Source organism: Falco naumanni, chromosome 2 (assembly GCF_017639655.2).
Source record: "Falco naumanni isolate bFalNau1 chromosome 2, bFalNau1.pat, whole genome shotgun sequence".
Lineage (NCBI taxonomy): Eukaryota > Metazoa > Chordata > Aves > Falconiformes > Falconidae > Falco > Falco naumanni.
Genome location: NC_054055.1, coordinates 31667330 through 31680278, shown reverse-complemented (window position 1 = coordinate 31680278; position 12949 = coordinate 31667330). Strand labels below are relative to the sequence as shown.

At 41.1% G+C, this 12949-nt stretch overlaps 1 protein-coding gene across 6 annotated transcripts in view; it reads right to left on the bottom strand.

Annotated features, from left to right (window-relative positions):
- Nucleotides 1–12949, bottom strand: part of CAB39L (calcium binding protein 39 like) — a 67992-nt gene that overhangs the window by 14890 nt on the left and 40153 nt on the right. For all 6 annotated transcript variants that reach the window (XM_040583877.1, XM_040583876.1, XM_040583873.1 and 3 more), the window contains 3 exons: nt 11521–11685; nt 6815–6933; nt 575–743 (listed from right to left, as the gene is read on the bottom strand). In XM_040583877.1, coding sequence (XP_040439811.1) covers nt 575–743; nt 6815–6933; nt 11521–11685 — 453 coding nt within the window. The remainder of the gene's footprint in view (nt 1–574; nt 744–6814; nt 6934–11520; nt 11686–12949) is intronic.

Below are 12949 nucleotides of genomic sequence, written 5' to 3'. Positions count from 1 at the left end.
CTGTACAGAGTCTACGCAGTGCTTCCACCTACTTAGCTTGTAGCATTGTGGTCCTTACACTGAACCATGAGTCACAAAAGTAAGCATATGAATAAATTGTAAAATAAGCAGCGAGCATGACATTAATCTAAATCTGACTGCTGAATTCAGAAGGGACAGCAAAAATTACAAGGATTTCAAAAGTGAGTTTTAAACGATTGCTTCTATTCTGGTTGCGGTCATGATGGGTAGTGGTTTTTCTGCAGGGGAAAACAGGGAGAGAAAAAGGGTATGCATTTTACAAGAACTGTATGTAACATGTGATTAATTTGAGTTTTAAATGGTTGCATAAAAGACCTTGGGTTATCAAGATGAAGAACATTACTGAAATGTAAATCTGTATTGAATTAAAGATTCTTTGCAGACTTGACCGCTGTTGTAAATCCTGTTACAATCAGACCAAGGATTAATTATGTCCTTTACTGAACAATAAAAAAGCCACTTAGTTCAAAGGCAACACAACATTTAGTGATGACTACTGATAAAGGACCATTTTTGACACAACACTATGATGCACTTTATATAAATAATTTACCTTGAATGTAGCAAAGGCATCAGAAGCTATATCAAATGTTGACATTTCCACATATTTAAAAAAGTCTCTGAACTGTTCTGAAAAAAGTATGATTTTGGCCAAGGGTTCATGCCGGATACACTCTCTCAGCATAATTCCACAGCGTAAGGCAATATTTGGGGTTTCATATCTGAAGAATGAAAAGAAACAGAAAAGATCACAACATAGAAGAACAAAGATAAACTGGCACTTTTCTAGCAACGGGGAACTTTTTAACATGGGGAATGTGTGTGCTAGAGGGGACATAACACACGGAGAAAGCTCCTAGCCACAGCACTGTACCCAGCTTCAGGATCCCAGCCCAAAGCTAAGGTGCAGATACACAAATAAGGCTGCCAGCATTTTCCACTGCAATCCTCTGTCTTCCCAAGCCAAAACACTCAGTCTAAGTGTGCATTACACTCATCTCCGCGGAAAGACTGTGGGGAGGGCTTGACGTTTAACAGAGCTCCTTTACCCATTTAGATTTAGGAGAAAGCAAAGCCCATACAATATAACAATCTCCCTTTTCAGATTTAATTGAGCTCCTCAGTTTATCCAAGAAAAATATTAACACCTCATGACCATCCATCACCTCCCACTCCTCTTCTAGAGAAAGTCACTCTAGAATATTAATGTCTAATGAGGATGGTAGAAAAAGTCTATCCAGGCAGCCTACACAGGATTAAGCTTTCTGTAGCTCTGAAGATCTTTTTGGCAGTTTAGGAGGAATTCTGCACAATCCCTCCTCTGCAGAGGCCACAACTTTGATCAGGAGACAAATATTCATTCCTCAAGTTACAATCCTGTGATGGCACATGCATTGCAATAGCCAGAAGCCAGCACACTTCTCGATCTCGAAGAGGGGGGAAAAAGGGAGGCAATTCAGATCGTTTTCTGTTTCTATAAAGTCTTGATTTCTTTAAAGCTGAAATTAATCTGAAACAAAACTGGTAGAAACACAATTTAGAGAGGAAAAAAAAAAAAAAAAAAAAAAAAGAAAAGATGAAATCCAACAGTCAGGAAAGACTTAAAATGAACTTCTTCCAGCAATTTTCAGTCATGTGAAGTGACGAAATCCAAGGGAACAGAAAGCACGCTCTGTTTCAATAAGCCGGTTATACTATATCAGAAATGTGTATTATCACCCAGAGCTTATCAGCATCATTTTTCTTTGCACAATTAATTCCTATCACTAGGCCAAAAGAGAAGAAAAAAAAAAAAAAAAGAAGAAAACTACAAAATGCCATCTGTGCTGTGAGTGGGCCCTCAATTTTATCACCAGCTTGCAATTTAAAAGAATGGTAGTGTTTTGTGAGCATACCAGAGCCACATACTTCAACCTGATGTCAACAATAGTTGGCTTAATGAAAAATGAATTACAGTTCCAAACAGGCAAATGAAACTTCCCACCCTCAAGGAAATGCAGGCACTCAAGCCTCTATTTGTTTCCTTTTGGGAAACATTTGCAAGCGTGAATTTATAAGTCTTGAGACAACTGAAATTCACTGATGTTTCCCGCTGAGGCATACCTCTCCTAAACTCCATTAACAGGAATACTAATTTTCAGGGGAAAAGAGGCGGAATTGCTCATAGGAGTGCAGCCAGGAAAATATTTAATAGTTAGCTGGCTGAGGAGTATTTTGGTTGGAATAAAAGCAAATTACATTGTTTCCAGCACAATAACTTTTTAAAACATTAGTATCAACAGAATCATTCTTAGTCAAATGCTCCATTATTTGGAAGTGGGTTATGGACCTCTGGCTGGTCACATCAGTGAGGGAAGCTGGTTCTGGCTCCTAGAATATGCCTGGAAGAAGTTTACAGGCTGCCCAGTCATAACCGGCATGTTCTCTGCACCCACACTTAAATGCAAAGCCACCAGGCAGGAATGACAGAAATGTCTTTCAAAATCGCTTCTAATGAGCAATTAGTGCTCTACGCTGACGTATTCCCGCAGCAGAAAAAAAAAATACTGAGTTCTTCTCTGTTAGATAAGCTTACAGCCTAAAGAAACCCCCACGTACTGACTACTGGGGGCAACCAGAATATGAAATAATGGACTTGACATATTTCAAAACGCTTATTGTGAAGGCTGAAAGAGGGAAGACTGAGGGCAGGGATGCATCTCAGTGCAAAATGAATCATACTTGCATGGCTAGTGCAGAAGATGGTACAAGGAGAGCAGGCAGGACACTAGGAAGGCATCGAGCCTGGGAGACACAGTCTTGGCAAACAGTTATATTCTGATCTGATTTTACACTAACTTCCATAGCTTGAGTTTATCCAAGGATAAACTCAAAAGGAATTCTGCAACTTCAGCCAACATACCATTAAAGCTTTAACTGCACTGCGATATGAGGAGGTCATTACAAAACAGGTCAGGGCAGTGACCAAGTACATCAGAGACAGCACGTGGCATGATATAAACTCACAAAAGACCTTAGAAATTTGTCACTTGTGAGAAACAAGTGGCACAAACTTCAAGTCCCCTACAGTCACTGTACTAGAGGGAAAAGAATTTAAATTATAAAGAACCAGAGTTATTTCTGGACTAAGGCAATATGCTGACACCAAAGAAAAAAATTGGCCCAAATATATCCAGCACTCTATATATACCAAACATTGCATTCATCTGAAATCCCGCACATACACAAAGCCTGCACACACACACAAAATAAGATCCTATTAAAGCAAGTCCTCAGGCACCACAAAGGTCAATTAACCTACCAAAAAAAAAAAAGAAAAAAAAAAAGTAGTAGTGAAGTATGTGCTGTATGTTTTTCTGAAGCTGAGAAGCTGGAAGGAAGTAGCCAACAAGCAAAACGAAGCCTAGAAGCTAAGAACAGTTATCTCAAGCTGGCAGTGCCGCTGGAGTATTAGGCAGGAAACACTGGGCGGGAGCCCTGATTCAGGATCCTTCCCACTCAAGAGAGCTCACGTTATGCAACGAAAAAGCAACCTTTTGTTGATGCTGTTGGGAACTGACTGTCAGGGGGCAGAGGAAATCTTGCATCCAATACAAGTGAAACAATGACAAGCCTTCACAATAGTCCTGGACTCTTTCTTTTTATACATGGCAGATGATTATTTATTTTTTTTTTTTCATTTTCCCTCCAGATAATGTCGTAAAACAAACACGGAATGGTACAAGCCAGCCAAATCCATTTTCCTTTAAGCAGATTTTGATTTCACGTATTTAATTTAGCATTAAATAACTATGAAAATGTGTCCTTAAATCATGTTTTGAAGTGGTGGTGTCTAACATGAAGCACACATTCCACAGTCTCACAGCTGACTGCAGACAAGTGCTGCACGCTGCAAGCAATATTCAGGGCTTCAGTAACGTATTCAGTAAAGGTGCCTCCCTTTGCTGTAGGCACATATTTTAAGTATCATTTTTAGACAATGTCAGCAGCAGGACACAGGCAGGTAAGGCAGCATTGCATTTGACATCATTATGCTGTTCTGCAGCAGCTGCTCAGAAACCAACAGGGCTGTCTTCTGGACTACCTGCTGATGAATTCAACAGCGCTTTCTAACAAAAAACTCCAGAAATGGCAATTCTGATACAGTGCAGTGCTGTGGAGAGATAGCCAAGAAATCAAGAAATCAAGAACAGGGAGCCTGAGGACCAAACTTACATGGACACGCTGCCACACGCAGCAGGAATCTCCAAAAAAACACATTTAAATACATCCATTGGCTCAGGTCACCTATAGTAAAATGTCTGTCAGCAGTACATATGCAAAAAATAAAATCTTTACTGTTGTCTTAATATTCTTGGTTATTACAGATGCCAAAGAATACCTGGGACATGATCCAAAAATAATTTTTAGCTTTAAATAAAGCCTAGACATATGGTAGCGATAACATGCACAATGTGCAAAAACAAAATGAGTGAAAAATCAAAAAAGCAAAGACAGAGAAAAGGGAAGAAAAATATTGTATCTACGTATGAAATTGAAAACAGTTGTACAACGTAATGACTGAGAGAACTATCATCACTATCCTGAAACTGCTGGTTTGTGGTTTATATAAATGGTGAATTTTAATGAACAAATGAAACCAAAGTCCATTTAACTAACTTACTGATTTCCTTTCTGAGGAAGCTGGTGTTTAGTAACACTAAACAAGTCAAGAGTTTCAAAATTAAACCTAAACCACAACAAATCACTAAACTTGCGAGAGCAAGACCTAGCTCAGCCCATCCACCTGCGCAGGCTCCCCACTGCCCTGCCCGCAAGGAAGGCGGCAGGTCCACATCTATCGCAGCAGCCAAGAGCCTTGCCACCACGTTCAACCACAAGCTCACAGTTCTTGAAATCCCTGGGACTGACTAGTTCTCTTGATCACTTTTTCCCCTACCCAGCTGTGTTGGAATGAGGCCAGTTTTGAAGGAAATAACTATTTTCGAGGACTCACATGGCCATCCCTCTCTTGGCAGGGGTCTGCCCCTGGGAGAAGGGGGACGCTGACTGAAGGGAATTTTACCCTTGGGGCTGCAGCCTTGTCATGCACAAACCTTAGGTGATGCTTAAGCACTTTCCTAACTCTGGCTGTGGAGCAAATGGTAAAAATGCAGCTCTTCAACCTCAAGAGCAAAACAGACACTGAAAAAACATTTCATTCTCTTACGAGTCTTTAGTTTAAAAGGCTCACATCATGTTTTTGAATGGCTGTTACTAGTGTGACCATAAAACTACTATGAGAGTCCACTTGTTTCATACCAACTGGCTAATACATGCACTTACTTCTACATCAGTTATTTAATCCCAATCACAAATATTCTCCTTTCCCTTAGGGGTGTCCGGGTTTCAGCTGGGACCGAGTTAATTTTCTTCTTAGTAGCTAGTACAGTGCTGTGTTTTAGCTATGCTGTGAGAACAATGTTGATAACCGCACTGATGGTTTTAGTCGTTGCTGGGTAATTTTTATACTAAGTCAAGGACTTTTCGGTTTCTTGGGCCCTGCCCACCAGAATGCTGGAGGGGCACAAGAGACTGGGAGGGGACACAGCCAGGTCATCTGGCCTGAACCAGCCAAAGAGGTCTTCCATATCATGGGACGTCATGCCTGGTACAGAAACTTGGAGGGTTGGCTGGGGGGGATCATTGCTCAGGGACTGGCTGGGCATCGGTCAGCAGAGGGTGAGCAGCTGTACTGTGCATCACTTGGGGTTTTTTTCCCTTTTCCTTTGGATTTTACACTTTTCCCCCACCTTTCCATCCTTATTACTGTTGTTCTTATATCTTTATTCTGTTTAAATTATTAATTTGTTCTTATCTCAGCCCTCAAATTTTACATTCCTTTCCGATCCTCCTCCCCACCTCTCTGGGTGGGGGGCAGTGAGCAAGTGGCTGCGTGGTGCTGGGTTGCTGGCTGGGGTTAAACCACGACAAGGGGAAAAGTAAACAAAATCCTAAAGCCAGAAGAAAACTGAGCAGACAACTGTAGACTTCAAGGGCTGGAAAAGCAAAGCTTTTCACTGAATGGAAGGTGCTTTAAGTCAAAAGTAAAGGGGACAGAAACCTCAAGTGTTTTAGGCCAACACTTGTGCACACTTGAATGCGACTGTAGTTGATGTCCACTCCACACAGTAGTCTACTCCCCCTCCTTGGCCAACTTACCTTGGAAACCATGGGGTTACAGCTGAGCACTGACTCCTTCAAAGGTTAAAAGACCCCCAAAACAATGCTGGAACTTGTGGAGTTCATTACAGAATTAATTTAAAGTTGAAGTTCACATGTGGCTACAAGCATTGAAGAAGTCTGTCCCACAGACACAACTATTCTTTTATGCTTTTTTGCTTCTCTGTTCTACTGCATAGGGGGGCAGTTTGACTCCAGTTATTTACAGACACCACTATAAGACACTCCTGCAATGCAAAAAGGTCTAAATGAAACTCGGCAGTCATCAACAATGCCACCCAAGAGTTTAGGGCAAGAACTGAAGTACACATCATGTGGGGAGCAGTCAAAAACAATCAGCACATAGTTATTCTAACGCCGGGTTTGAAGAAGAAATAATGGCCAAATAAAATAATCCAGTATAGAGTTAAGTGGAAAGTCAATATGAAAGAAACAGAATAATTAACCTGGAACACAATCTGAAAATCCTTTTTTGTTGTTGTTTTTGAAACTAAGAGTGAGAAGAGATCAACTACAATGCCAGCATGTGCCAGGTAACATTCTTTAATAAAAATCAGATTAAAGCACCCACCCTTTTAGAAGCATGAATAGGATATGTGGATGGGCACTAATGTATTCCACAGTAGGGCTGCGTGTACCAATTTGTCTTCTCAAGATGTTGTTAAATATCTGGGAAACGTCCTTCTTGCCCTGTTAAAGAAGCAAAATATATCTTCAACTGGAAAAACATGACCAAATGACCATTTACTATAAGCTCTATTTAAAGCAGAAATGAAATTGAAAACAAAACAAGTTGGTCTCTTTTCTTGAACTCTCTACAGTCCCACCACCTCGTACTTGCTGTTTCTTCAAGAAGGCTTCTTCTGTTGGGTGGCTCTGAAGACCACTGATGATCCCCCCACTCCATTTCCACCTTTCTTTGTCTAAATGTAGATGTGCATCCCCCCCTTATTCTGTCGAGCACGTCCCTGGTTATCTTAAATAGCAACATTCAAACACAAAAAAAAGCAAGCCACTTACTCTGAGACATTTTGCAGTGTGTATTATTGCTCCCACAGCCTCCAAATTTGAAGTTGTCAAGCTAGCACCAAGCACATCGCCCCACAGCCTAAACTTACAAAGCTAAAGCTTTTCATTATTCAAATGCAATCAAAGCCAGTGTGACTGCATTTTTGAAAATCAGGATTCAATTTAAAACTGCAGCCAATATTTCACCATGAAGAATGAATTACTACTGACAAAATGGCTGCATCACATCTCTGCTTTAGTCACAAGAAGATCCTTCGCTTTGTCCTAATTTTCTCCTGTATACAGGTATCTATCTGCACAATTGTGTTTTATCTTTGAATGCTTCCCTGTGCAAGTAGCTTTTCAGAAGGTCTTTTGAAAGTATGTTCTATTCAGCCACAGGGTTTGACAATACATCTTGAATTAGAAGTCCTCTTCCTCCCTCACCGCTTTCTGCCTTGGCCACAGGAGACAAATTGATGTGTGAAATTAATGGAGGAGGGGATACTGCTGCACTAATGAGCAGTAATCAAGGCACTGAATCTACAGCGGGTCACTATGCACAGGGCAAGCTAAAGGTTACTCATAATCTGTATGTGCTCATTGATCTGTCTCGAGAGGGCAAACATTCCTTGGTGGAGAACTTATCGAATGTCTGAAGCCAAGGAGCAGATAGTTTCACACAGAGGGAAATTCCCTGGTTTCACCTCTACAAATAAATCACTGCTGAGAAACACAAAATATTCTGCTTTCCTACTCTTTTCAATCCAGCTGGTTTGGAGACATGGGGAATTCAATAGGAGAATCATGTCAGAGCAGGCCAGTCCATCTGCCTCTGTCTGCAACACTTTTGACCCTTGGACATTGTCTTAATTAGGCTAATTCTTTATAAAGTCATCCCATTCTCCCCTGTCTTTCCAACACTCATAATGTACGCCTGGAATCCTGTGATCCCCAGTGGCTGCAGCAGTTGCTCCAAGACAAAAACAATCCAGACAGAGAAGAGCTGTTGAAAGGGCAAGGTGAAAATGGCCAAAAATTAAGTGATCCTCTCTGCTATGCCAAATCTTACATTACTTAATATTAGTGGCACTGCAGCATTACATCCAATAGCAGAGAAGATACTTATATATCTATATTTATCTCAGAGAGGAGATATCCAATATAATTGGATATATCCAATTATATTCAATTTTGTAGAAACCAGCAATAGTGAAAGCCAGAGAAGTTAGTCTCTCTGGATTCTCCTGGAGGGAATGGAACCAGATAGGACGGAGCCAAAGCAGACTTCCCTTACCACCTGACATCTATAAAAATTGTAGGAATACTCTTGCAACACTTCTTATTTGGATCCATGATTCAGTTTTGCCTTATAATGAAATACATATGGCCACTGAAGCGCAAGATAAAGCAGCACTTAAGGAGAGAAAGTGGCTAGACAAGAACAAAAAACTGCAAAGAATGCCATTATGTAAATAACAAGTTGCATGATACCTATATCATAATTTTGCTCCCATTTCAAGACAAAGTAAGGGAAAGCTGCTGTTGTCACCAGTCCGGGGCTCGTGGGTTATTTACTACCTCTTTTAGTGGCTTTACAGCTTGTGAACCTTTAAGCTTACGTGCAGTTATTAACATCTATTTTTTTAGTTGACTTTTTCTGTATGCACACTTTCCTCAGTTCTTTAAAGTTCAACAATAAATTTCGTATTTTAGATTTCCAAAATTCTAGTCTGATCTTGATTCTGGGCTCCTGCCCAAACTCAACTTAAGCGCTTCATAACAACATCATCACCAAAATTACATCTTGTCTGTTGAGTGGCAGAACCAATAAACCTGTGTTTTGTATAGCTGTGCGATGGATACGTGCAAGTCTCCCCTACACACCCGCTCGCCCCCAGCCACACGTGCTGTAAGTGTGCTGGCAGATTGAGCACAAATGAGACAGGACTTGAGTCTGTGCTTCTGCCTTTTTCTCAGTGGGGACATCAGCTCTGGCCTCACTCCTCATCAAGTTCCATGAAGTCTTTGAAAATACATCTTCAATGGGAAGTACAGCTGTGCAAAATTGGGATCAAAGTGGGCAGCGGGGTTGGTGAGGAGGAGACAGGGAGTCAGAACAAAGTAACCTACATAAAAATTTAATATCTGAAGGGAATAATGTTTAAGTAATTTGTGACTTTACTTTCTACCATTACATGCAGATCAAAAAATTAACTTGCATGTTATAAAGTGATGACACGGCTTATACAACAAGAAACCTAAATGCCAACTGTGGCCACCAATATAACAAAATAGAAGCAGAAAAGTTGATAAACTGAAAAAGACAATGAGAGTACGAAGGCAAAGCAGCACACGCTCTTACTATCCTCTTGTTCAATGACACTTTGTTTCTACTGTTTTGCCAAAAGCGTATGTATAACAGCTCTCCTCAAGACTGAAAAGGTTTTATCATGGAGAAATCTGTTTTGCAATACGAGTTATTAGAATTGTTTGCAAGAACCGTTATTCAGCAACAGATTAGGTATTTCATTCAGTGCTTGCATTTGAAGACTGCGGGTTCAATATGTCCACACAGAATTTTTTGTCTGACTAAAGAAATACAGGCTGTCAGTAACCAAAAGAAAAAGGCAGTAGTTTCCCTTCTGTGGTGTATTTGCTAACAATATCTTCTCCTCCTTCCTCTCCTTTTTTCTTAAAAACAAATAAACTACCAGATTTTTAGGGGTTTGAATTAGGGTTCTTTTGGTTGGTTGCTTGCTTTTTCGGGGGTTTGGGGGTTTTTTTGGGGGGTTGGGTTTTTTTTCTTGGTTGGTTGGGGTTTTCTTGTAAAAAAAACCCAAACATTTACCAGTAAGCTGGGGTGGCAGGGAGAAGACAAATGAAAGGATCTCAATAAATTCGAGCATTAAAAAAAAAAATATCTCCTGAACTTCAGACCTGAGGAAGAGGAAGAGAACATTTTCAAAAATTAATATAAAATAAATAAATAGGTCCCTTGAATCCTGGCTTTACTGAGGTCAGGGGAGAGAGGGAAGAGGGGGAAGAGAAAACATAAATCTCCCATCATTCCTCCCTTTCATTCATTTACAATATGGAAAGAAAAGAAAATTAATAATAACTTCAATAAGGGAGAAAACTTCTACAAGAAAGTAACTCCCACAAAAAGTGGCTCTGAGACATCAGACAATCTCTCTAGGGAACTGATTTTTAAATTCAGCAGCCACCCAGCCCTATATGTTGGGTACCACTCCTGCTTCAGACCTCAGCAGTGGAGGTTTGGTTCCTGGGAACTGGGGTTTTCTCACTGCTCGGAGATGCTCATACACTTGTGACGATCCACCAGTGCCCAGGAGCCATAGGAATCACAGGACTCCTAACAGCAGTCCCCGAGGACCACTATCCTGGCTGGCCGTAGACCACAGGAATACTATAATGACCTGCCAGTGACAAAGTTTCTTTCCAGTTCCTACCAGTCAAAGGTCAATTAAAAGGGTTTATATTTATACTGACTTACTGCAATCTTTTCTACCATAACTCTTCTCCTTATTTATAAGCAAGTTCAGCTGTCTTAGTAGTTGCCTACTAAGTTTTTGGCTTTAACAACAAAACTGGCAAGGAGTTCCAAAGGATACATAATTTTATACACAAATATACAAAATTAAACAATAAATACACATATATATTCATATTAATCTTTCTGCTGGCAAAAAAAGTTATATTCCTTTCTTCTTTTAATCCAAAGAATTAAGTGGGGGCAACCCAATTTACCTTGCTACCTGCTGCCAGTTTTTAACACTTTCTTCAACTCCTTTCCTCTCAACTAAACCATGCTAATGTTTTTCAGTCTTTGTAGCATGAGGTTTTCCCATGCTTCCAAGTATTTTTAATCTATGTCCCTGGACCCCTTCTAAATTGGACAACCCCTTCAGAGACAGTGGTCTGCTCTAGCTGTACTATCCCAAAGAGGTTCACCGCTGCAGCTTACAAGGTTGGTCATAAACGTTATTCTCAGCATCATTTCCTATCTTGCTTGGATACGCATGGCAATATTTCTTTATTGGTTTTATTTTAATTAAAAAAATGTCATCAGATCCACTGCATTTACTTCCAGTATATAAACACATCTATCAGGACACTGACCAATCTACAGCAGGTGCATTCTTCAGCATGTAAAAAACAGTTTTAAATGCAATAAAATTATTTAGACTTCAGAAGAATACAACTTTACTCACTGACAGCACTGAGAGCAAGGAGATGCTGACTTACCTCAAAATCTATCAGTTGCAGGTTGGCAATAAGCGTCACTAGAAGGCCACTGTTGTATAGCTCTTGTGCCAGCTGAGCCACAATCTCTGTAGGTGGCTCCTTGTCTGTGGTCCCACACAGAATTTCCTTCATTGCTTGCAGAGATTTTGACACTTCCTCTGATGCCTGCTCGCCAGCAGATACAGGTTTTGTTTAAAAAAAGGCAAAGAAAAAAAAAGAAAAAAAAGAAAGAAAAAGTGATTTATTTTAAAGACAAGCAGTTCAAAACAAAAGCTTCTAACCATACTTAAAGTGATCATTATCTATGTTAAAATGGTTTAATAATTTTATGTAAATCACAAAGGCTGGAGTATCCACACTGGATCTCGCAGGTCATACACAAGCATATTCAACTTAAACATAGCATGCCATCACTTACAGACCACAGGCATAAAATAAGGGCGGGAGTGTAATTACCAACTGGCATCAGCAAGATCTTTTCTGGGTTTGGAGAAAGATGCTGACCTGCAGCAGCAGCAGCACTTTCACCATTGCTCCCCCCAACCTCCCCAGTGGGTTCCGTTGACACACGTGGGGCAAGAGGTGCCAGATAGAGGTACCAAACTGTCTGGCTCTGCCTGCCTGCAAGGTGGCCGCTGTGCAGATTTCCCATCAACTGCTTCTTGATAGAGTGTCCCAGCTCCTTTGCTGGTAACCCAGATAAATCCTTACACCCCTGCGCCATGGTTTAACCTGGCAGGCAGCTAAACATCACACAGCTGCTCGCTCACCCCCCACCCCCCAGTGGGATGGGGGAGGGAATTGCAGGGGGGAAGTAAAATTTGTGGGTTGAGTTAAAGACAGTTTAATAGGACAGAAAAGGAAAGGGGGAAACCAAAAGAATAATAAATAAAACAATTAGAACAGACAAAACAAGTGATGCGCAATGCAGTTTCCCACCACCCGCTGACCGATGCCCAGCCAGTTCCCGAGCAGCAGCCCCCGGCCAGCTTTGCCCCTGGTTTATATGCTGAGCATGGCACCGCATGGTACGGAATAGCCCTGGGGTCAGCTGGGGTCAGCTGTCCTGGCTGTGTCCCCTCCCAGCTTCTTGTGCCCCCCAGCATGCTCACTGGTGGGGTGGGGTGAGGTGAGAAGCTGAAAATTCCCTGACCTAGTACAAGCACTGCTTAGCAACAACTGAAACATCAGCGTGTTACCAACATTATTCTCATCCTAAACCCAAAATGCAGCGCTATACCAGCTACTAGGAAGAAAATTAACTCTATCCCCGCCAAAACCAGGACACCCTGCTGGCTTTGCATTGCCACCACCTAAGTCTCCTCATCATGTGCGGTTTGAGCCAGCATCTTCCGCAAAGGATTTGCCTACTGAGAACACAGGCACTCCAGTCTCAGGTTGGGAAACTAATTAAATTAAACAATTTGCT